Source organism: Elephas maximus, chromosome 5, assembly GCF_024166365.1.
Source record: "Elephas maximus indicus isolate mEleMax1 chromosome 5, mEleMax1 primary haplotype, whole genome shotgun sequence".
NCBI lineage: Eukaryota > Metazoa > Chordata > Mammalia > Proboscidea > Elephantidae > Elephas > Elephas maximus.
This window is the reverse complement of record NC_064823.1, coordinates 149,757,820-149,783,846: the sequence shown is the minus strand read 5'-3', so window position 1 is coordinate 149,783,846 and position 26,027 is coordinate 149,757,820. Positions and strand designations below refer to the sequence as shown.

The window sequence follows — 26,027 nt, the reverse complement described above, 5'->3', positions numbered from 1 at the left end:
AACTTGTTAGAAATGCACATTTTTATGCTCTACCCCAGACTTAATGAGTCAGAAACCCTGGGGTGGGACCCAGAAAACTGTGTTTTCACAAGGTCTCCAGGTGACTCGGCTACAGGTTAGAGTACATCATAATCTAATCAAAGGAATCTACACAAACAATCAGGAGGCATCGGTGGCTCGGTCATAGAATTGTCACTTTCCATGTGCTGCTCTCCCAGCTGTGCCTCCTGCGCAGCCACCGCCCATCTGTCACGGAAGGCTCGTATGTGGCTATGACGAGAACAGTTCTCAGCAGAGCTTCCAGGCTCAGACAGGCTGGGAGGAAAGGCCTGGTGATCTACTGCCGAAAATCAGTCAGTGAAAACCTGATGGATCCCATCGGTCGCCCTGCTTGGTTTCAGACTCCTATTAATGTACTATTAATTCGCTTCTTTTTAAATTGTAGCTTCTTGTACATTTTCATGTGTTCTCTCCACTTCACAGCATTCAGACACTATTCATAAATAAACGACTCTCCAGTACTATATTATCTATTTTCAAGCCACAAATACCACAATATATGATTTTGTGATGAATATTCAAAATAAACGTTTTTAACACATTTTTTTAAGGGCAAATTTGGGCTTGATTTGACAATGTTTTGTGGTGAATCCCATTTTAACTGAGAAGGTACGCTTCCGTCATAACAAGTTTCTGAGTTTTCACCGGGACTTGGTACTATAACCCAGGTTACCCCCAAGCCAATGATGATAACCTCTCCCGCTTCATCAAGCCATCAGGTAAAAGGGGGGCTGGTGGCACGGTGGTTAAGAGCTCGGCTGCTAACCAAAAGTCAGTAGTTTGAATCCACCAGCTGCTCCCCCTATCAAAAGACGCATCGCATAGGGCAAATCTGCTGCAAAAGACCTCTTTAAAGTGCTGAAGCAAAGAAGACTAAGCTGCACCTGACCCAGTCCATGGTATTAGTCATATCACATGCACGTGAAAGCTGGGCAATGAATAAAGAAGACCGAAGAATTGACGCCTTTGAATTGTGGTGTTGGTGAAGAATATTGAATATACCATGGACTGCCAAAAGAATGAACAAATCTGTCTTGGAAGAAGTACAGCCAGAATGCTCCTTAGAGGCAAGGATGGAGAGACTGCGTCTCACATACTTTGGACATGTTGTCAGGAGGGATCAGTCCCTGGAGAAGGACATCATGTTTCATAAAGTAGAGGGTCAGTGAAAAAGAGGAAGACCCTCAACAAGATGGACTGACACAGTGGCTACAACAATGGGCTGAAGCATAACAAGGCTTGTAAGGATGGTGCAGGGCCGGACAGTGTTTCATTCTGTGGTACAAAGGGTTGCTATGAGTCAGAACCAACTTGACGGCACCTAACAACAACAGCCGCTCCTTGGAAACCCTATGGGGCAGTTCTACTCTGTCCTATACGGTTGCTGGGGGTCAGAAGCAACACCACTGCAACGGGTTTACAGGTATGCAGAGAAGGGTGTTTCAGGTGTGTTTGTTGCATGAGGTTACTGGGAATAATCCCTACAACATTTCTGAATGGACTCTAAAACTCTGAGTGTCTTGGATACTTCTTGCAATTTGGTGTTAAATATACTTTATTGAACAAATTGTTCAAGTCATTTGAGCAATTATGCCTCAGATAAGCCTAAATTATAATTTAAAAAGAACAAGGGAATACTGTGCATGGTTTAAAATCAGAAAAGATGTGTGTCAGGGTTGTATCCTTTCACCATATTTATTCAATCTGTATGTAGAGGAAATAATCTGAGAAACTGAACTGTATGAAGGAGAACTTGCCATCAGCATTGGTGGAAGACTCATTAACAATCTGCGATATGCAGATGACACAACTTTGCTTGCTGAAAGTGAAGAGGGCTTGAAGCATTTACCGTATGGACCAGAGACTACAGCCTATACCTCAACATAAAGAAAACAAAAATCCTCACGGCTGGAACAATAAGCAACATCACGATAAATGGAGAAAATATTGAAGTTATCGAAGATTTCATTTTACTTGAATCCACAATCAACACCCATGGAAGCAGCATTCAAGAAATCAAACAACGTATTGGGCAAATCTGCTGCAAAAGACCTCTTTAAAGTGTTCAAAAGCAAAGATGTCACTTTGAGGAATAAGGTGCACCTGACCCAAGCCATGGTATTTTCAATCTCCTCATAAGCATGGGAAAGCTAGACAATGACTAAGGGAGATTGAAGAAGAATTGATACCTTTGAATGATGGTGTTGTTGAAGAATATTGAATACACCATGGACTGCCAGAAGAACGAGCAAATCTGTTTTGGAAGAAGTACAGGCAGAATGCTCCTTAGCAGCAAGGATGGTGAGACTTAGTTTCATGTACTTTGGACATGTTTTCAGGAGGGACCACACCCTGGAAAAGGACACCACGCCTGGTAAATAGAGGGTCATGGAAAGAGACAAAGACCCTCAAAGAGATGGACCAATAGAATGGCTGCAACAATGGGCTCAGATACAGCAATGATCGTGACGATGGCACAGGCCCAGGCAGCGTTTCATTCTGTTGTACATGGGGTCACTCTGAGTCAGAACCGACTCAATGGCACCTAACAACCACAACAACAAACAGTTAGAACTACCAACAAAAACCTGAGCTTATTTTGGATTTTGATGGGCTGACCTGCTCCTTTTCTCAACAAGCATTAATTGCTATTGGTTTAACCAGTAACTGCAGGATTTTGCGTGTGTTTGGTTGGTTTTTGGTAGGCATCCTTGCAAATACATCAGGTATTAATTTTATTGTACTCTTGGGTTATTTCGGGGTTTTTTTGTTGTTGTTGTTTTTTACTTCCTGGCTATAAGAATTATAAGAGTGATATGTTTCATTTTTCATGATGCCAGGGTACATTTTATTGTGATTCAAATGATCTTTAATAACAAGGACTCACAGTTGGGAAGTGGTTCAGAAGGAACTTGGGTCTTGGAGCAACTGCATTAACCTCACTGCTACAGTATGTTACTGTATTTTAGGATAAAATGTCCTACCAAATGTAAATCACTACTCTCTCTTATGGTTTGAATTCACGCTGTTTAACAAGGAATATGTTTCTATTTACTTAAAACTTTGTGTAGGATGCAAATATAAGGCTTATAAAAAAGAAATGGAGACCACAGAACAGTGATACTTAGATCATAGTTCTTAAATTCCCTGTGGCTTTTTCACTGGCGTGTCCACAAGTTCTGTATCATGATATTTTGTCCTATTACATTCTGTAAGACCTGTGGCTATTCTGGTTAACAGTGGTTAGCAGTGAGGACTAAAGTGGCCAACAGTCAGCTCCAGGGTAACTTGTTCTATTCAGACCCCGTTTGTCAAGACCCTAGTTACCCTCGGAAATGAATTCTCATCCCACGTGTCCATGTCTCACTTGCAGGGTGGAGGTCTTGAGACGAGAGGACGTGAAGAGGCGCTCGGTGCACTTAAAGGTGCTCTTCAACAAGAAGGAGGTGTCCAGGACAGTCAGCCGGCCACTAGGGGCAGACTTCCGAGTTCACTTTGGACAGATTTTCAATTTGCAAATATTCAACTGGCCAGAGAGCTTAACACTTCAGGTACACATTTTAATTATAGCTTCCGGTCCAAAAAATTTTTAATTGCTTGTTTTGAATCAGCCACTGGTGACACCGGTGTTCTGATAGATTCTCAAAGGGGACAGGAGATCCACCTCTTCCTTAGCGTGTTTGTTTTTAAAGTCTTAGCAGAAGGAGGTCTGTTACCCCCTCGCCTCCTGAATATGCTGCTGGAGCTGACTCTGGCCTCATGGCTCAGTATGTGCCTCGAGACTAGCGGGTAGGAGAATCTTAGGTTCGTTCACTGGAGGCAAGGCATTTCAGGAAGGAGTACCTCAGCATCACCCTCTACTGTGGACTCTAGATCCCTACATGGTACAAAAGGTTTGCGCTCACCTACTAACTGAAAAATTGGTGGTTCGAACCCGCCTAGCTGCGCCATGGAACGAAAGCCAAGCAATCTACTCCCATAATTGACCAATTAGGGGGTGTGGCCTCCAAGACCCTCTTCCCATGGTATGGCCAACATGTGTTCTGACTGGTCAATGCCTTTGTAATGTGTGCTGTTCAACATTTTGAATATCACTCCTGCCAAGTCCTTAGAAGTTAAAATATGTCTAAAACTGGTAAAAAAAAAAAAAAAAAAAAATTGTCGTCAAGTCGATTCCAACTCATAGTGACCCTAAAGGAGAGTGCAGAACTGCCCCACAGGGTTTCCAAGGAGTGCCTGGTGGGTTTGAACTGCCGACCTTTTGGTTAGCAGCCATAGCTCTTAGCCACTACACCATCAGGTTTTCCAAAACTAGTAAAGGGAGTCTAGAACTGCTAAAAGAGAGGGTTCTTTTGACAGTGGGAAGGAAGTGCACCAGAAATGCTGGAATGAGGGCGGGGGTGATGAGAAATGGGATAAGCACCCTGTTTTTTAAGGTTCAGCAATGGGCACACAAGGTACCACCTGGGGCTGGGATTTTCCCAGAGGCTGTGATAATTCTATCCTAAACCTGTTCACCTATGACCTGGACGGTGGGTGGGATTAGGAAGTGATCCCATTTACAAAGCACTGGGCAATACTTAAAGGAAAGAAACCCTGGTGGCGTAGTGGTTAAGTGCTACGGCTGCTAACTGAAGGGTTGGCAGTTCAAATCCGCCAGGCGCTCCTTGGAAACCCTATGGGGCAGTTCTACGCTGTCCTATAAGGTCGCTATGAGTCGGAATCAGCACTGGGTTTGGTTTTTTTTTTTTTTGGTTGGGCAAGACTCAAACCAGATTCCTTTGTTGTATGGTAATAGCACTGGTGGATGCCGGCACAAATGAAAAATGTTTTTCTTGAAATTTTAGAGCTTGGCTTAGTTCAGTTGCTCTTATAATTTTTTTTAAAAACCTCTGTCTAGTTTTAAAACAATTTATATGTATCCTGAAACCTGAAAAAAAAAAAAAAAAAAAAAACAGCAGAACTTATTTTGCTGCTAAATTTAAGCTTAACAATACAGGTGAGAGGAGGAAACATATTTCGTAAAAGTAAAGGATGACTGTCTTATTTTCCTACTGCTGTTGTAACAGAAATAGCACAAATGTGCAGCTTTAATGAACAAAATTTATTTTCTCACAGTTCAGGAGGCTAGATGTCCAAATTCAGGGCACTGGCTCTAGAGGAAGGCTAGGGGACAAAAATCTGTCTCGGCCTCTATAATCCCGGAGTTCCTCGGTTCCTTGGGGATCTCCACATGGCATCTACCTTTCCATTTGTGATTGCTTCTTACTGTATCTAATCTGCTCTTTCTGTATCTCAAAAGTCATTAGTATTAAGACACACCTACACTGTTCTGGCCTCATTAACATAATAAAGGAAACCCTATTCCTGAACAGGATTACACCCACAGGTATAAAAAAAACAGACCCGTTGCTGTCTGTCAAGTCGATTCTGACAGGAATTAAGGGTTAGGATTCCAGTACATATTCTTGGGGGACACAATTCAACCCACAACAGTGATACTGGGAAGAGGGTAAGATCTGGAGGTTTGGAGAAAACCTGTGTTTTCCTTAAGCCTGACAATTCCCTTTCTGAATAGCATCAGAGGGAAAATAATCTCTCTACAAATTTCTATGTCCTCCACCACGATTTACAACTCTGTATGGATGTCATGGAAACCCTGGTGGTGTAGTGGCTAAGTACTACGGCTGCTAACCAAGAGGTCAGCAGTTCGAATCCGCCAGGCGCTCCTTGGAAACTCTGTGGGGCAGTTCTACTCTGTCCTATAGGGTCGCTATGAGTTGGAATCAACTCAACAGCAGTGGGTTTGGTTTTTGGTTTTATGGACATCATTCTTGGTAGAGGATCAGCCAAAGAGGAAAACCGTCAACAGGATGGATTGACACAGAGGCTGCAACAATAAGCTCAAGCATGGCAACAATTGTGAGGCTGGCCCAGGACTGGGCAGTGTTTCATTCTGTTGTACACGGGGTAGCTATGACTTGGAACCGACTCCACGGCACCTAACAACAACAGCATGGATACAGAAGGTTCCTGGGTAGCGAAAATGATTTGCTATTGGCTATTAACCAAAAGGTGGGAGGCCTGGAGATCTGCTTCCGTCAAGATTACCACCACTGAAAACCCTATGGAGCACAGTTCTACTCATGGGGTTGCCATGAGTCAAGTCAACTCAATGGCAATGGGATTTTTTGTTGTTGCTGTTTATGAATACAGAGAGTGAAATGACGTGATTTTACCTGAAAGTGAGAGTGGGGAGCCCACCATTCTGTGCTCTGGGAGGAAAGCTGGGCCTACTCAGGGTGCTTGGGACCTCATCCCCAACCTGCCCTCTGGCTGTCAGGGTTTACAGTCCACATGGACTCTCTGTTCAATCTCCTCTGGAAGTCCTGCAGAGAGTGTGTGAACCATGTGGAGGGCTCCTCTTACTCTATCCTTGGAACAAAGTGACACCTGTTAGCCTCCTTACTGGGTTTCCTCTAATCTAACTATCTCATCCACCCTCACCATTACTTTATGTGCCACTGAAAAAAGAAAAACATACACACACCTGTTGCCGTCGAGTCGATTCCAACTCATATCGACCCTACAGGACAGGGTAGAACTGCCCCATAGGGTTTCTAAGGAGTGGCTGGTGGATTCAAACTGCCAGTCTTTTGGTTAGCAGCTGTAGCTTGCTGTAGCTCTTAACCACTGCGCCACCAGGAAGCCATGAGAAAAATGTAGTGCCACTTAAACTATGAAGCACCATTGACTCCAAGACACAAACCAATCTCAGATAAGTTAAAATTGGTGGTGCAAACAATTAACGTGCTCAGCTGCTAACCAAAAGGTTCATGAAGACAAGCCTTGTGATGTGCTTCAGAAAAATCAGCCACTGAAAACCCTACAGAGCACAGTTCTACTCTGACACACATGGGGTTGCCGTGAGTCAGAGTCAACTCCACAACAACTGGTGGTTAAAATTATGGTTCCCTGCAGGGGCCTGGGGGCAGCACCTTCTGTTTGGCTGGCACAGTGCTTTGAAACACTCGAAATCTAAATGCCTCTAAGGTGTCACTGGGGAGCTTACACTCTGTAGGTTCTGAAGCCTCACATCTTCCCTGCTTCCCACATTAACTCTGCCATCCTGCCCCTGGCACATTCGCTTAGGTTAACGTTTAAAGCCAGGCTCATTGCGTACAGAAAAGTGTATAAATTAAGAATAAACTTGATTGAGAAAGTAAACACAAACTCCATAAATTAGCTTGGTGCTTTTCTATCACTTGTATTTAATATGGAGCACTGGTGGTGCAATGGTTGAGAGCTATAGCTGCCAACCAAAAGGTCAGCAATTCGAATCCACCAGCCACTCCTTGGAAGCCCTATGCAGCAGTTCTACTCTGCCCTATAAAGTCCCTATGAGTCAGAATAGACTTGAAGCCAATGCATTTGGGTTTGGGTCTTGGTACTTAATACAAGGTCCCTGGATGGCACAAATGGTTTGCACTCATCTACTAACCTGAACATTGGCAGTTCAAACCCACCCAGTGGCACCACCGAAGAAAGGCCTGGTGATCTGCTCCCATAAAGATTACAGCCAAGAAAACCATATGGATCCATTCTACTCTGTAACATATGGGGTTGCCATTAGTTGTAATCAACTCAACGGCAATGGGTTTTTTTTTTTTTTTTGGTCCTTAACACATGAGGTGTTATTGGGAGTTCATATATGAGTTTCCCCCCTTCTACATTCACAGTTTTGCCCCCTGGTTTAAGGTTTATCTTTAACTCGGCCTCCAATTCCTCCCCTGTAGCAGAAAAGCTGGCTCGAGGAAGACTAAGATTAACACGAGGAGACCAGATACAGAGCTAGAGTGAAATGAGGGAGAGCAGCAGATGATAATGGTGGCAGGTAAGAAGGAGAGGGAGCCTTGGCAAGGAGACATCCCCCTGAAAAACAAAGAAGGAAAGACAGGAGAGATACCCTCCCTCCTGCCCAGGTACCCAGACAGTCCTCTGTTTATCAGCAGCAAGAGCTCAGACCACTTTTGGGCTCTGTAAATCCCACTCCTGAGTCTAAATTTCCTGAATTACTCTGGAAGGAAAGGCTTTGTCTTCTGCCTTCTACTACCATGCTAATGTTTTATTTCACACGCGTTCTGAAATGTAAGCAAAAGTCTCCTATACTATCTCCTGTTTAGTATCTTAATTACTAGCGTGCTGTGGATGTTACAGTCAAAACAATTTTTTTTAAGTAATGAGAAAAGGGTAGTTCTCTGAAATATTACAAAGTGAATTTTTTTTTAACTAAATAAGCAGACTGTTTTCTTATACAACCAAAAATATGCTCATAGGGAAGGAGAGTCAGGAACAGGAGAAGGATATGGAATGTGTGGCCAATTGCCTCCATGAACAACTGCCTCCTTTGCCATAAGACCAGAAGAACTAGATGGTGCCCAGCTACAATTACTGAACATTTTGGTCAAACATTCCATAGAATGTTTGATCAAAGGGGAAAATGTAGAATAGAATTTCAAATTTTCATGGACTCTAGACTTTCTGGAGCCATGGAGGGTGGATGAACCCTTGAAATTATTGTCCTGAGATAAACTTTAAACCTTAAACCAAAAATATCCCTTGAAGTCATCTTAAAACTGAACGATTGTTTAGCCTAACTAGTAAGAAAAGGTCTACCTTGAGCATTATGCTCTTTTAAGAACTGTCTGTATGGGATCAAACTGACAACAGCAACTCAAAAGATTAGATAGGAACCTGAGGAGGCAGTGAGTTTATGTTAATGAGGGAGGAAGAACTCAGAAAAGGAGGGTGAGAATGGTTGCTCAACTCGAAAAACGTAATTGATGTCACTAAAGTGTACATGTAGAAACTGCTGAATTGGTGTATGTTCTGCTGTGTATATTCTCAACAACCACAAAATAAATAAAATTCAGAAGAAAAATAAAAAGAGTACAGCAAGGAACCTAGCTTGAGTGGACGGTGCATGGTGAGGAATGGTAGGAGGTAAAGTTGATTAGCTAGGGATGGACCATATCAGTCAGAGGGGGCATTTGGACTATATTCCAAGAGGGTGGAATAACCCAGTTTTCGTGTGAGTCAGGTTCAATCTAGGTGGAGTAGACAAGAGATGAAAATGGACCCCCAATACTATACAAGACTTCTTCAGGAATTCAAATGAAAACTTGAATTTAAGTTTCTTTTACCTTCAGAAAAGTGTGCAGTACTCCAAAATGAATGGTTTATCAAAAGCACATAACTAAGACAATGTACTTCATAGACAAATACCATAATAACCTCCACTTTCAGAATTAGTCTAGAATGACTGTAATAGAGAATAATTTCTAAAACTTTTTAATAAAAGAGTTTTTATTTTCTATAATCACAGTTTTCCGTGTTCAGAAGAAAAGGGGGGGACGGGTAAGAGTATACTTATAGGCATTTAGCTTGGCCCTAAGAGCTGCATAGTGTAATCTTTTTTAAAAATTTGCAAATAAAAGGAGTCTTGGCTAAGTTCTTAGGCTATCTACTACAGGGACTTCATAACTGATCAAATCATGTGTCACAATGGCTTAATGGCATAATTTTTTTATGACTTATGGAGGTTCCAGATGAAATTAATTTAGAGGATATTATTTGTCATTTCTCTAGGAATAACACTATGGTTTTCTGGACATTTTCCATATAATTGATAGTTCTGAATTAGAGAAAGCTCAAAAATTATTGTCAATTTTAGGAGGGTAAGAAAAATCTCCGTAAAATGCATCTGTTTATGCCAATGCTATCAAATTTTCAACCTTAGGGCCTAATCTAGTTCAGAAAAGGTTCAGAGACTCAAAACAACAATGAATCAATTGGTAACTCAACAACCAAGTTGTGAATGTTTACTGCTTGGTTTTGAAGAGCCCACTGAGTGTCTACTACAGAGCCAGGAGTGTGGTGGGGAGTAGGGAGCCACATATAGAAGGGGTACACACAGTCCAGCCTCAGGCAGCTTGAAATCCAGCTGAGGGTAAGAGAAAAAGAGCTACAAAGAAGGAAGCCCAGGCCGGGTACAGATGTAAAGGACCATGGAAGGGAATGGTATTGGCTTTGATGTTTGATTGCTTGCATGATTTCAACTGTATAGCTCAATACATCCTACTCAAGCTTGAGATAAGAATCCCAAGACAGTGTTACCAGCAGAAGATAAGACTGGAAGCTGGCACAAAAAGCTGGGCGTGAGCAGAGGGGGTTGGTGCCTGGCTGTGGAAATGGGAGGAAGGAATTAATTACAGCAACACTGTGGCCTTAAAAGGAGTCCCTGGGTGGCAAAAAACAGTTAAGTGCTTGACTACTAACCAAGTGGTTGGCAGTTGGAACCCAGCCAGAGGCATCTCAGAAGACAGGCCTGGTGACCTGCTTCTGAAAAGTCACAGCCATGCAAATCCTATGGAGGGCACTTCTCTGAAACACATGGAGTCACCATGAGTCAAAATCGAGTTGATGGCAACGTTTTTTTGTTTTTGTTTTTTTCCGGTGGCCTTGAAAGTGGGATCAGCAGGATTTCATAACAGTTTGACTTGAAGGAGTAAAAAGGAGCAGAATCAAAGTTGGCCCCAAGAGAAGGGTGACACTGGATTTGACCATGGGAGCGGGGACTTGGAACAGAGCCAGAGTCCTTTACAGAAAAGTCTTGAAAATCTTGGTGTCCCAGGTCCTTCCAAAATAAGTGTCTGGCCTGCTACAAAAATGAAATCTGACTTAGAAATAAAAGCTGGTTTGTGATGATTACCTTCATTTCTTTGTTTACCCCACAGTCATCTACTCGACTCCCCAAAACTAACAACTGTTGTGTAATACTGCTGGGTGGCTTTTAAATTTTTTAGCACTATTATTTCTCCCTATGAATCAATCATGTCGAGCTTTTATATTCCTGGAATGCAGACTGAGAAAGGGACCTTTCCTTTTAACCTACTCAGCAATGACTTGAGTCTCCATTCCCAGAGCCTTCCCTAATTTCTCTGGCTCAGCTATGGCACAGCACTGTCGGAGTAGGAAAAACAATCAGATCTGGAGAAGTGTACTTTTTAATCCTTGTCTAGCTGACTTTTGTTGTTGCTTTTGCTTGGTGGAAGTAAGTCCAAAACATGTATTTTTTCACATGTCTTACTTGCCTATGCTGTTAATTGGGTGGCCAGTGAGTTAGACTGCAGAAAGCCATCCCAAGGAGTCATGGGAAGCCCTGCAGTGGAGTCAGGGGGCTGAGAGCAGGTGAGGAAGGGCAGGTGGCTGCTATGGGGAGGACAGTTTGCATAGGGCAAAGTGAAGACAGGAGAAGTCGTCTGAATATAAGAAGATGAAGGTCTGGATTGGACAGGGTCCTGTGGAAATGGGAAAACCTCTAGGAAATACCATTTACTAAGTATCTACTGCATGGGCCAGATTCTTGCCATATATTATCACGTTATCCTCAAGAAAACCACAGGTACCATTACTCTTCCAATTTTAAAGATGGGAAAACTAAGGCTCAGAGATGCTGAGTAAATTACTAACACAAAGTCAAGTCGCTGAGCAGAATTGGAATCCAGGTCTGTGTGACTCTACATTTTATGCTTATTTCACCATATTAATTGGGTATTAACGGTAGAGAATGTAAACCCTGGTGGCATAGTGGTTAAGACCTACGTCTGCTAACCAAAAGGTCGGCAGTTTGAATCTACTAGGTGCTCCTTAGGAACTCTATGGGGCAGTTCTACTCTGACCTATAGGGTCACTATGAGTCGGAATCGACTCAATGGCAATGGGTTTTTTTGGTTTTGGGTAGAGAATAGCCACAACAATGGACTCAAACATACCAAAGATCATGAAGATGGTACAGGACTGAGCAACGTTTCAATCTGTTGTACATAAAGCCACCATGAGTTGAATCCAACTCAATGAAAACTAATGATGACAACAAGAGGTAAAGAAGAGCAAAGTCCAGATTTGACATATCCCTTGCACCCAGAGATTTACTTACTGTGAAATAATGTGAAGAAGTCATAGAAAACAATTTTAGGTATCCCCATGTATTGAGTTGTGCTGACATTTAATAATAACTAATACAACATGTACTAAGTAACTACAATATTCCAGGCACTATTTGAAACTTTTTCATGTATGAACTCATTAAATTTTCACAACAACCCTATGGTAGCTGTATCACTACCCCCACTACGCAGGACATGCTGAAATGGAAGAAGTAACTGGCCTGAGGTCACACAGCCAGAAAGGGGGTGAGCCAGGGCTGAGACCCCAGAACCTATTCTCCTAACCTCCTCACTGTGCTCCGCTGACATTCTAACAAATGTTTAAGGTGCCCTGGTGGCGCAGTGGTTAAGGGCTCGGCTGCCAAACAAAAGGTCCACAGTTCAAATCCACCATCTGCTATGAGTCTGAACTGACTCGACAGCACCTAACAATAACAACAACATGAATTGTGAAAGGCACTGTGATGATATACATGGACTAGACACAGTCCCTCACTTGACAATTCGAGTGAGGACCTGGTAACTGGGGTCCAAAGAAACAAAAGGTAAAAAAACGAGGATACCAAGAGGGGGCTCCCCTCCTAGAGGCTGAGCAGAAAAGGGAATCAGGGAAATGGAAGAGTGGTTTGAAAAGGAATCACGGCCTAGGGTGTGGTTGGTTTGAGCATGTTTGTCAGCTGTAAGAAAAGCAGCCAGTGGAAATAAGATTCATGACTTTGAAATTCAAGAATTTGAATTCAAGAATTTGAATTCAAGAATCTGAACTCAAGAATCTGAATTCAAGAAGGAAAATCGTGTATTGGCGGGGAGAGGGCAGCGACCAGATCTAAAAAGATAACAGGAAGGCTGGGGTCAAGCCATGATGTAGAGATTGGCCTTAAGGGGGCCCTTTGAGGCAGGAGTGATGAAACAGGAGAGGTGCGTGGAGGGGAGCGTGGCAAAGGGAGTTCATATCAGATGTCCTCAAACTTCCCAGTGAAGGAAGTCTGTGGGCATGTGTGGAAAAGTTTGGGTTCAATTGAGGGAAAATGGGTATATCAACCAAGAGAAGATTCAGAAGACTAGGGAGCAGCATCAAGGGCAGCTGAGATTAAATATTAGCATCTCATACTGGACCCAACACTACTAAGTACAAGAGATGAAGCTGTCTTGTTTTTTGTAATCTGAGAAATGTGATTTGGAATTATGGAATATAAATGATGGAAATTCTACTTTTTATTTAATTTCTCTGAACTTCCAAGGTCCATTTTATCTATGCAATTCTAAATTCTGTTAGCAGATAAATTTGCATCAGATTCTTGAGTTAAAACAAACAATATTCCAAATGAGGGGTTGTCATTGTTAGGTGCCATCGAGAGTTGGCTCCAACTCATACTGACAACAGAATGAAACACGGCCCAGTCCTGTGCCATCCTAATTGTTGCTGTGTTTGAGCCCATTGTTGCTGCCAATGTGTCAGTCCATCTCATTGAGGGACTTCATCTTTTTCACCGAGAGCTCGGCTGCTAACTGTAAGGTTGGCAGTTCAAATCCACCAGCCGCTCCTTAAAAACTCCATGGGGCAGTTCTACTCTGTCCTATAAGGTTGCTATGAGTTGGAATCAACTCGATGGCAATGGCTTTGGCTTTTTTGGTTTTCTGCTTTACTAAACATGATGTCCTTCTCCAGGCACTGGTCCCTCCTGATGATACATCCAAAGTATCTGAGACAAAGTCTCAACATCCTTGCTTCTAGGAGCATTCTGGCTGGACTTCTTTCAAGACAGATTTGTTCTTTCTTCTGGCAGTCTAAGGTATATTCTATATTCTTTGCCAGCACCATAATTCAAAGGCATCAAGTATTCTTTGCTCTTCCTTATTCATTGTCCAGCTTTCCCACGCATATAAGTTGATTGAAAAAACCATGGCTTGGGTCAGGTGCACCTTAGTCCTCAAAGGGGTGTCTCTGCTTTTTTTTAACACTTTAAAGAGGTCTTTTCCAGCATATTTGCCCAATGCAATGCATCATGGGCTCAAACACAGCAACAACTGTGAGGATGGCACAGGATCAGGCAGTGTTTTGTTCTGTTGTACACAGGGTCTCTATGAGTCAGAGCTGACTGGACGGCACCTAACAACAACATTTTTTAAATGATGCACTTCTGTGATGGTTAATGTTGTATATCAGCTTGGTCAGACTATGATTCTCAATGGTTTGGCAGACACCAGACTGATTCTCTCTCATAAAATAACACAGAATGAACAAATCTGTCTTGGAAGAAGTACAGCCAGAATGCTCATTAGAAGCAATGATAGTGGGACTTCGTCTTATGTATCTTGGACATGTTATCAGGAGGGACAAGTCCTTGGAGAAAGACATCGTGCTTGGTAAAGTAGAGGGTCAGCGAAAGAGAAGACCCTCAACAAGGTGGACTGACACAGTGACTGACTGCAACAATGAACTCCAACATAGCAATGATTGTGAGGATGGCATAGGAATAGGTAGTGTTTCCTTCTGTTGTATACAGGGTAGCTATGAGTTGGAATAGACTGGGCGGTACCTAACAACAACAACAATGGAATGGAATGGAATCACCTCCATGATGAGATCTGATACAGTATAATCACCTCCATGATTAGATACAATATAATGCAATCATCTCCATGATAGAATCTGAGGTGATATAATCACCTCCATGATGAAATCTGCTACAAGCAACCTATCATATGTAAGGGAAGTTTCCTTGTGGGTATGGTGGCCTGCCTTTAGTATATAAATGGATGTTCCAGCAAGGCTTACTTTTGCTTTAGATCCCTCATCTGACTCCTCATCATCTGACCTCCTGTTCTTGAAATGTGAGCCAGCAGCCTGCTGTCTGACCTGGTGATTTTGGATTTGTCAGCCTGGGAAACCATGTTAGTCAGAAAACCCTCCAGCCTGATGCCTGACCCATGAATTTGGGACTTCTCAGCCTCCACTACCACAAGTGCCTTGGAATTGTGGGTCTTTCCTGACCAGAAGGACTCCAAGTCCAACCTTTGATTTGGGAGGGCCAGTGGATACAGGAGAAGATAATAATAAACTCAATAATTTTCTGGAGGGCCGTGACTCTTCTTGGAAGCTTCCTGCGGAACTGGAAAAGACAGAAACACTCCATACTGACTTCCAAGTGGGAAAGCGAGGACTGAGGTCGTCATCTCACTTTTCTTGGCTTCTTGGTAACCAGGTTTTTCTGAAGAGTTTCCTCAGACTGAAACCGTCACTGCAAAATGAACTTTGCAGCCTCCCTGGCCAATCTCCAAGCAGAGGTCAGCTGCCTCATCTGCCTGGAGTACCTGAGAAACTCAGTGACCATTGACTGTGGCCACAACTTCTGTTGCTGCTGCATCCACCAGTGCTGGGAAGGTCTAGAGGACATCTTCCCCTGTCCCACCTGCCTCCATCACTGCTACAAGGAAAACCTACAGAATAACACCCAATTATATCACATTACTGATATCGTTAAGCAACTTCCCAACAAGAGGACCAAGAGGAAATGGCAGGAAGAGAAAGCCCTGTGTGGGAAGCACAACCAGGTGCTGGTCCTGTTCTGTGAGCAGGACCTGGAGTTGCTATGTCCGCAATGCAGGATGTCCTCTGACCACCAGAATCACTACCTGATGCCCATCGAGCAAGCTGGAACTAGTCACAGGAAGAAGCTCAAAAGGTACACTGAGTCCCTGAGGGAGCAGGCTGAGGATGCTGAAGATGGGCTAGAGATGCAAGTCTCAAAATTATTTGAATTGAGGCAGAAGGTGGAAAATTTGAGAAGAGAATTAAACTGAATTTAATCAACTTAAGAATTTCCTGCACCAGGAATGGGATGCCATTTTATTGAGATTAATGACAAGAGAAGAATGGCGAAGAAAAACTCATTGGGAACAATAGCCAAATTTCTGACCACTTTTCCGTGCTAAAAAATCTGCTCAGTGGAGCTGCAGAAAAATGTGTGTGGGCAGACCTGGATTTACGGATAGGTACTGAAAGTATCTGCAACAGGTGTAAAAACCTAAAAACTCCTGGAGTCTTTCCATGAGGCTTAAAGGAGAGTCGCTATCTCTCTCCACAATATTTCAGGCTCCAAAAAAAGAATCAGCACATTTAAGGAAGATTTGACGCTAGATCCTGAAACTGTTCATCCCAATCTTAACTATTTCAGAAGACAGAAAAAGTGTGAAATAGGGACAGGTGAAATCAGACATTCCTTATAATCCCAAGAGGTTTGCTTTTATCCCAGCGGTCCTGAGTTCTGAAGGCTGTGATGTTGGTAGGTATTACTGACAGGTAGAAGTAAGAGGCATAGGTGAATGGTGCTTAAAACCAAAAAACCAAATCCATTGCCATCGAACTGATTCCAACTCATAGTGACCCTATAGGACAGAGTAGAACTGCCCTGTAGGGTTTCCAAGGAACTCTTGGTGGATCTGAACTGCCGACCTTTTGGTTAGCAGCTGTAGCTCTTAACCACTATGCCACCAGGTATATGTAAAGGATCTTTTCCTAGAAATGGTATTATGTCACCATCTGCAAAAGATGGATGCTGGCAAATTCAGCAGGCGACACTTATTCACGGGACTTGGGATACAGAACAAGTCATACGGATTGGCATTTTTCTGGATTATGATTTGGGAGAGGTTTTATTTTATAGTTGGGATAATAGATCTTATAACTATACCATCACTGTTACTTTTACAGAAAAACCTAGGCCTTATTTCTCTCTTGGATCTACTTCAAACTCTCTTACAACCTATATAAACAGATCAACAGTGAGGTCCTTGGAAGCCTGATTTGTATCTTGTTAGCTTTTCTCTGTCTAATTACGTAATGCCTTTAAGATATTATATCATATAATCCCTGTTTAATTTTTACATGGTATAATTTCAAGAGTTATGGTTTTGTTTTCTCAACAATTTTGTTCTTTTACTTCCATCACTAATGATAATAGAGTCTGTTGTTTGTATCATGTGGTGAATCAATGAGGAAGTGTAATTTGCAATTCCAAAAGAAAAGGCTTTTGTTATCATGTTTTTCTTACCATTCCTATTGTATCATCAGGAATAAATGTATTTTATCTCAGAAATAAATAAATAATGGTGAAAACCTTTCTAAATGGCGAGAAAGAAATCAACTACACGTGCATTTTTTAGTTTGAAACGAACCGCATGGAAAAAATAAAATGGCTACAATGATTTAAAAAAAAATGCATGTGCTTATTGGCAACTTCAGGTCCAGCAGAAGGAGAACAAACACGTATTAAGCTCTTACTTAAGGGAAGAAAAAAAAAAATTTTTTTTTTTTTAAGGGAAGAGGGTTTCATCCGTTTCAGCTAAGCTTCACCACTGCCTTCCTTAGAAGCTTTAGGTAACAGCCTCATTTACAATGAGAGCAAAAAAAAGGAGGGGAAACCTTGGAGTCAGGCCCAAGGTCACACAGCTAACAAGTGGCAAAGCCAGGAATCAGACCCAGATCTACTGGACCACAAGCCAGGCGCTGTGTCCACCATTGCTGTCCTCTGCAAGCTACAGAAAGGGCTGAGGGAATAAAATAAAGGCATGTGAAAAAATCTAAAAACCATACGACATCCAAGTGCAACAACTCCTCAGAGAAGAGAGCAATTCCGTGTCATGGGCTTACCATCTAAATGCCTTGCTGCCTTTCAGAGTTAACCTGCCCCTTTCTAAAAATATTCGTTCACAGATGCGAGGTACTAGGCATTTAAAGGGAAATCAGATTGTAAGATCCTTACCCTCGCTGTGAGAGACCAACGCGTAAACAAGAATTTAGATAGAGTGGATGCCTGTTCCCGTAGGAAGACCACAGGGTCAGTGGTGGCACAAAGTGGGTATCGGTTAAGCCGTGGCTTTGGCAATTTAGGTGGTGCCTGTACAGCGCGAGCACGTGACAGTGTGTTAACACGCCAGCACTGAAGTTGTTTTTAACAGCGCTTCCATGTCTGGTTGCTCTTTCATTCGGTTTTTAAATTCTCTTTCAGTCAATCACTATTTCTCAGCAGTCTGTCTCAACTAATTATATCTTACGGATCATGGGTATGGCTTTAAAGGGATTCGTAACTGTTTCATCATCTTTCTGATTTCCTATCACCCATGAGGAAGACACAGCAAAAAGCGTTTGGGTTTTGAAGTGAAAGAATTGTACAGTCGAATCTGGCTCTGCTACATTCTAGGCGGCCGACTGGGGAACGTTTCTCCCCCTCATGGAGTCTCAAATCCGTCCTCTAGACTGTTGGTCTGTTCTCTTGTTTAACCTTCACCTCAAACCATCCTTTATAGGACTGTGATGCAGATTAAACAAGAGAACAGGCCAAAAGCCCCTAGTAGGCTTCAAACGAAGGAATATCTCAATGAATTAGAGTTTGGGCCAAAAGAAAGAAAAGACACCATTTTCTCAGGCTGAAACTTCATGCCAGTGAATCCATAATTTAACAGGTCAAACCAAGGTGTCCCGCGCAATAAACAATAACCTACAACACGCGCTTTAAGCTGTGTAAGCCTACAGAACTACAGGTTCTTAGCGGGTGTGGTGGGGACAATAAATGGCACATGATTTCACCTATAAATATTTCAGTATGTATCTGTAACCAGGAAACCCTGATGGCGTAGTGCTTAAGTGCTGCGGCTGCTAAGCGAAAGGTCAGCAGTTTGAATCCGCCAGGCGCTCCTTTGAAACTCTATGGGGCAGTTCTACTCGTCCTATAGGGTCGCTATGAGTTGCAATCGACTTGACAGCAGTGGGTTTGTTTATGTATCTGTATGAGATAAGGACACGTAAAAACAAGGGCAGTATTTTTTGTATTGTATTCTTTTCCCATCAAAGCTCTGAACCAATCAAAAATATAGAGAATTTCTTCAACAAATAAATGGCAACGGGTAAAAAGGAGAAGGGGGTCACCTGTAAATTAATAGAGGCTTAAGGGACATATCAACCAAATACCAAGTGTGGAATATATTTGACTGATGCGAACAAAATATTAGTCATTTTTTGAGACTCTCAAGGAAATCTGAAACTTACTGATATTTGATGTTATCAAGGAACTACTGTAATAATGATATTGTAATTGTTTTTATATGTCCTTATCTTTCACAGATACAAATTCAAATATTAATAGATGAAATGATGTATGGGTTCAAAATAATAGTGTCAAGGGGAATGATTGAGAGTATAGATGAAACAAAACTGGCCGTAAGTTAATGATAGTTGAAGCTGGTTGATGGGTACATTATTCTCCTAGTGTTTTATTTTATATATGGTTAAGAGCTTAGGCTGCTAACCAAAAGGTGGGCCATTCCTTGGAAACTCTGTGGAGCAATTCTACTTTGTCCTATAGGGTTGCTGTGAGTCAGAATCAGTTCGATGGCAACAGGTTTGGTTTGTTTGTTTTTTTATTGTATATGTTTGAAATTGTCCATAATAAAAAGATGTTTTAATATAGATCAAAATATCATTACCTTTTTACTGATAAAAATAAATTTGCGGAATGTAGCCCAAGTGTACAGCCACTATGGGCTTCCTCCTGAGACCTTGAATTAGGAAGACTTGGCCATCCAATCACAGGGTAACAATCACAAGTCTCCCAGTGCATCCAACCTGTCAGACTATCTTAATATTAAATCAGGGGTCCTGAGTTCAGTTCCCATGCCATTTTTGTCTTTGCCCCAGCAGCCTCTCTAAGCTCAGTCAACCATCTTGTAAATGTGAAACGTAAGCTGGTAGAAACCAGGGAGATGGGGCCAGGATGCTAGCTCAGATCACATGCCTTGTAAAGAAGGCTGGGTGGAGAGGATCCATAGTGTTATCTCTGTGTACTCAGAGTCTTAACTGGAAAACATTGATCAGGGAGGACTCTACTGCCAAAGAAGAAGCATGTATCTATTCATTAGTGGAAATAAAAAGAGCAAAATTAGCATTTTTACAGAAATGTATACCAGTAAGAGAGACTTTGTAGAGAGACAGAAAGGATAAAGCTTACGATAGAAAGACAACAGAACTGTGGAATTCTGGGCCATCTTCTTACCATGAAAGTGAGGTGAGACAAGAATATTAAGGGAACTTGACCAGGTAGAGCAGAGGGCTCAACTGGAACTGGGTTTTGCATTCATAATCCATGGTTGCCCTGACAATGGGGTCTCTACCTCAGGGTAATGGCATTATAATGAGACACACCACAGTAATTAGGATCAAGAGCTGCTCAAATCGGTCTAGTTGGCTCCATCTTAGGAGAGAGTCTGATGAGTTGGGTGGGGTTTCGGCAGTTAAAAAAATGAAGTCTTGAGGGGAAGAATTTGAGAGATTTACTAAACAGTGTATTTGAACCTGACACTGTGGAGGGCTTCTGGGTATGGTGCTTCTCCTACTAACTTTGAGGTCAGTGCAGATAATAAACCATCTGCGTTATGTCCCCATTGTCTCACCTATTCCACCCAATGACACTGCTGTCAGAAAGCAACCTGAACCTGAAAAAGGGGGAAGCCCATTCTCCAGTAAACTATTGTTATGGATTGTGTCCCCCCAAAAAATGTTTGTCAACTTGGCTAGTCCATGATTCCGTTATTGTGTGATCGTCCACTATTTTGTCATCTGATATGATTTTCCTATGCATTGTAAATCCTACCTCTATGATGTTAATGAGGTGGGATTAGTGGCAGTTATGTTAATGAGGCAGGACTCAATCTATAAGATTAGGTTTTTTCTTCAGTCTCTCTCTTTGAGATACAAAAGAGAGAAGCAAGCAGAGAGACATGGGGACCCCAAACCACCAAGAAAGCAGCACCTCAAACACAGTGCATCCTTTGAACCCAGGTTTCCTGCGCTGAGAAGTTCCTAGATCAGTGGAAGAAAAATGACAAGGATCTTCCCCCAGAGCCAACAGAGAGAGCCTTCCCTGGAGCTGGCACCCTGAATATGAACTTCTAGCCTCCTAGACTGTGAGAGAATAAATTTCTCTTTGTTAAAGCCATCCACTTGTGGTATTTCTGCTATAGCAGCTCTAGATGACTAAGACACCTGTGTATTGGCTTGAAATGGAAACAACTGTAGTGGACGGATATTTTGAATAACCTCCCTATCCCAGGAGATTAAGCCAGGCCAGAGAACAGGTGTCAGCAACTTGGTCACAAGCATCGTAAATTTGGTATCTGTGGGGACTATGGTAACACAACTCAACTTTCCATTCTCAGATGAACCATCTGGGCTGGAAGAGTGACCCGCATAAATACTAATAATATTCAGTGATTATCTGGAAGTGGACTCACACTACTACCATCTTTATTTTGCTGTTTCTCCTCCTCGGTTTCAGGTATACGAGACAGTCGGACACAGTGGTACCACCTTGCTAGCAGAAGTGTTTCTGCCTATCCCTGAAACTACCGTTGTCAGTGGAAGGGCTCCCATTGAAGAAGTTGAGTTTAGCAGTAATCAGCATGTGACACTGGACCACGAGGGTGTTGGAAGTGGTATGGAAAGCTAATTATCCTCAATGTCACAGTTTAACTGTCACATTTGAACATGTCTTTTTTTTTTCACTCACTTGTTAGACAATTACAAAGTTTCAATCCGAAATGCAAATTAAAACAGTAATGATACACAATTTTTTGCAAAGTCATTTTCTATATACTATTGGTGGTCATGTAAATTCATATAACTATATAAGTGTAAAACAGCTTGGTAGTATGAACTACCAAAAACCAAAACTGTTGCCATCAAGTTGATTCCAATTCATAGCAACCATATAGGACACAGTAGAATCGCCCCGTAAGGTTTTCAAGCAGTGGATTTGAACTGCCGACCTTTTGGTTAGCAGCCAAGCTCTTAATCACTGTACCACCAGGGCTCCAGTGTGAATTAAGGACCTTTAGAATGCTCTTGGACCCCTAATTCCACTTCTAAGAATCTTTCCTAAGAAAATAATTTGAAATATGGACAAAGCTTTATGCATAAAAAAAATGTATATCACAGTGTTATTTACAAGACTGAAACTTTGAAAATAACTTAATTAGTAATAAGGAGATTATTAAATAATATTCTTTCTGTTACCTCTTTCTATAACTCTAATTAGATATATGACGGACCTTCTCACTCTGCCCTCCATGTTTCTTAACGTTTCTTTAATATACTTTATGTCTTTTTTCTATCACTGCTACAGTCTATGTAATTGCTTTAAATATATTTTCCAAGTCATGAATTCTCTCTTTGGCTGTGTCTAATCATTAAAAAATTTGTTCTGTTGTACATGGGTTCGCTATGAGTCAGAACCCACTCAATGGCACCTAACAACAACAACGATTGAAACTAACCCACTGAGTTTCTACCTTCATTTATTATATTTTTAATTTCTACAAACTCTTCTCCAGTCAGTCTGGCTGTGTCTGAAAGCTTCTTGTCCTTTCATCAGACTCTCAATTGTTTTATTTATTTACATCTTACTTTATTTAAACATATTAAACATTTGTTTTATATATTATATCTGATCATTCGAATATCTGTTTGTCTGATCTGCTGTCTCTTGCTCACGGTGGCTTGTTTCCTTATGTGTCTAGTGACTTTATTGTGAGCCCACATCTGGAGCTTTATCTGCAAGAATTCTGTGAGGCCAGAGTCCAACCACCAGCCTAAAAGATTGGAGGTCTAGGCTTTAGTTCCAGCTCTGATATTGACAAGCTCTGTGTCCCTAACAGTCACGTAACCTCATTGAATCTCATCTTCCTCACTGATAAAATGGAGCTGTTTATATCTCCTTTAATGTCTCATGGAGTCTTTTGAAGATGAAGATGAGATATTCATTATGAAGGAAAGACCTTTCAAAAGCGTAATGATGGTGTTTTGTTGTTGATAACGTTAACTGGAGATCCACAGTATGAAGCTGCTATACTTGGTACTTAAAAGTACTCTGTTCCCTTAGTCGATTAAGCATACTACCCAGAAAGTTTTTATCATTAATTTCCATTCAGTGGAGGCCAAATCAATGAGGTTTTACTACCACCACAATAACTAAGCAACAGGTAACATTTGTTGGGTCTCACTACTTGTCAGATACCATCTAAGTGCTTTGCAGGTATCAACTTATTTAACTTGCTGTCCTTCACTCCATGTGCACTCCCACATTCGGGCATTTGCACTTGTTCCTTCTGCCAGGAATTCTCTTTCCCAAGGTATCTACCTGTCTTTCTTCAGGCCTTTATTCAAAAGTCGTCACTCACTGAACCTTCCCTGACCACCCTACCTAAAAGTTCATAGCCTCCTCACCCACCTAAAATTTTTTATACACGTTCCCTAATTTATGTTCCTTCTTATCACTCATCACTCTTTCTACCATACTAAATATGTCTCTTATTTGTGTTATTTATTGCCTGTCTCCTTCACTTGGATATAAATTCCATGGGAATAGGAATTCTTATCAGTTTTGTTTCTTTCTTTGCCACTGTATCTCCAGGACCTAGAATACTGTGTGGCACACAGTAGAAGCTCAAATAAATATTTGTTGAATCAATGAGTTTTCACAACACTCCTTTGAAGGAGTTACTAAGTTACTATCATTATCCCTATTTAACACATAAAGAAATTAAGGCTCAGAGCAGTTAAGTAATTTATCCAAGGTCACAGCCATTAAGTAGCAGAGCCAGAATATGTATGCATAGGGTCCAACTTCAGAGTGCATCCTTACCACTGCTATACTCTGCTGTCAGAGATAGTGTGGAGTGCCTGGTTCTGAGCATCATCACCTGAAGAGGGTCCGTGATGCTGGCTTAGGTATGTGTTCCATATCCACCACCCCACCCACATCAAGTTCCATTCATCTACTATCTGCTTTCTTACCAGGACTGGGCTCACTCCCCCTTTCTAAATAGCATCCTGTTTAATCTGGTGTTTCCGTAGGAGTGCCCTTCTCATTTGAAGCCGATGGTAGTAATCAACTGATTCTAATGACCTCCGGGAAAGTGTCCAACAGTGTGGCATGGGCTACTGGAGAAAATGGCGTACCTTTAATTCCTCCATTGTCACAGCAGAACACTGGATTTCGAAGGTAATGTGTAGCTGGAATAAATTAATGAGCAATGTCAGTGTTGGCATTAAATTAATCCAAGGCGGGCATGGTGGGAGCTTGCTATATTTCATTCTTTTATTTTCACATATAATACTTTTCAGGGGCTTTTATTGTTCTTAAAGTCAAAGTTAAAGTATTAATAGCCTAACAAATATTGGGTTGTCATGTGTCAGGCACTGTAAAAAGCACTTTACCTCATTTAATCTTCACGGTAACTCTATGAAGTATTGTTTTTCCCATTTTACAAATGAGAGAGTGCATAGCATATACACCCACTGCTGACTTATAGACATGGGTAGGTTCCAAAGACCAGGGCGTTATGGGAAAATCGGCATTATGCGAAATACTCGTCATTTCCTGCCCGACCTCTCTTTCCCAGCTCCAACCCTCCTACCTGGGCAGCCACAGACCCTCTGTACCTGCCACAGTCATGGGCTCGCCCTCCCTCTGCTTGCCAAAGTCCGAATCCATGCTGTGGGAAGCGGGGCCAGAATGCGGGCCAGCTGCGGGGTGTGCGAGCACGCCCCGCACCCCCGCGCACGCCCCGCACCCCCGCGCACGCCCCGCACCCCCGCGCACGCCCCGCACCCCCGCGCACGCCCCGCACCCCCGCGCACGCCCCGCACCCCCGCGCACGCCCCGCACCCCCGCGCACGCCCCGCACCCCCGCGCCCACGTACTACGCAAGCGCTGGGTGGAGGATGAGGAGCCGGGAAACAGCCAGAAAGAGGGAGTGGAGGGGCAAAGTAGAATTTCCGAATCAGCGGGCTCCAGACTGGGGTTAAATACCCTGGGGGGTGGTGCCGCTCCTCCCTCCGTGCACCTTGGCGCCCAGGACGAGCCCCATGAGACCAGCTGTGCACAGCGACGGTGTGCGGGCTGGCAGGGTTGTTAAAAAAAAAGTTGTTAGTACGCAAAAATAGGTAGATTTTTTACTGTTGTCATAAATGGGAAATGTCAGATAATTAGACAGTCCATAAGTGAGGGGTAGGTGCAGCTACATATATTTAGCCCTCATTAAAGGTTTATTGCTGATGATGATTGGTATGGGAACCTTCTAGTTACATGACAAAAAGTCTCTGGGTGGTGCACACAGTTAACGTGTGTTAGGCTGCCAACCAAAAGACTGCTGGTTTGAATTCACCCAGAAGCACTTCGAAGGAAAGGCCTGGCAATCTACTTATGAAAAATCAGCCCTTGAAAACCCTACGTAGTGTGATTCTACTGTGACACACACGGGATTGCCATGAGTGGGAATCACCTTGATGGCAATTGGTTACCGGCATGAAAGTCCTTACTCTCCAGGCCTCTTCCTTGATCCCAAGCTCCTTTAGGTACCTACTCAGAACAGAAGAAAGGGGTTCTAGGCCTCAACAGTTGACCCTGGCCTGTCCCTCTGTCTGTGCAGTTGATGTGCCAGTGCACGCAGTCTAAACAGAGGGAGCCAGGTGGCCTGGTTAGTTTTGGCTCTGTCATCCCTAGTCAACGTGTCTTGAGTTCATCTTTTACCACTCTAGACCTCAGCTGGAAACCCTGGTGGCCTAGTGGTTAAGTGCTATGGCTACTAACCAAAGGCTTGGCAGTTCGAATATGCCAGGTGCTCCTTGGAAACTCTATGGGGCAGTTCTACTCTGTCCTATAGGGTCACTATGAGTCGGAATCGACTTGAGGGCACTGGGTTTGGTTTGGGGGTTTTAGACCTCAGTCGCCTCATCTGGAAAATAAAAAGGTTATCCGGATCACCCAGAGGACACTTCCCAATCGCAGACTATAATTTCCAACATGTAGAAAGTGGACACTGGGCTTGTCATGTTCCCCTTCTGCCTGCTCCATCCCAAAGTCCAAAACCTGCCTCTGTATGACAAAAATGACAGGGTGACAA

General features: G+C 42.6%; 1 protein-coding gene across 7 annotated transcripts in view; it reads left to right on the top strand.

Moving 5' to 3' along the window:
* CC2D2A (coiled-coil and C2 domain containing 2A) overlaps positions 1-26,027 on the top strand; it is a 442,728-nt gene that overhangs the window by 359,945 nt on the left and 56,756 nt on the right. For all 7 annotated transcript variants that reach the window (XM_049886470.1, XM_049886471.1, XM_049886472.1 and 4 more), the window contains 3 exons: positions 3,434-3,611; positions 21,401-21,557; positions 23,977-24,124. In XM_049886470.1, the coding sequence (XP_049742427.1) occupies positions 3,434-3,611; positions 21,401-21,557; positions 23,977-24,124 (483 nt within the window). The remainder of the gene's footprint in view (positions 1-3,433; positions 3,612-21,400; positions 21,558-23,976; positions 24,125-26,027) is intronic.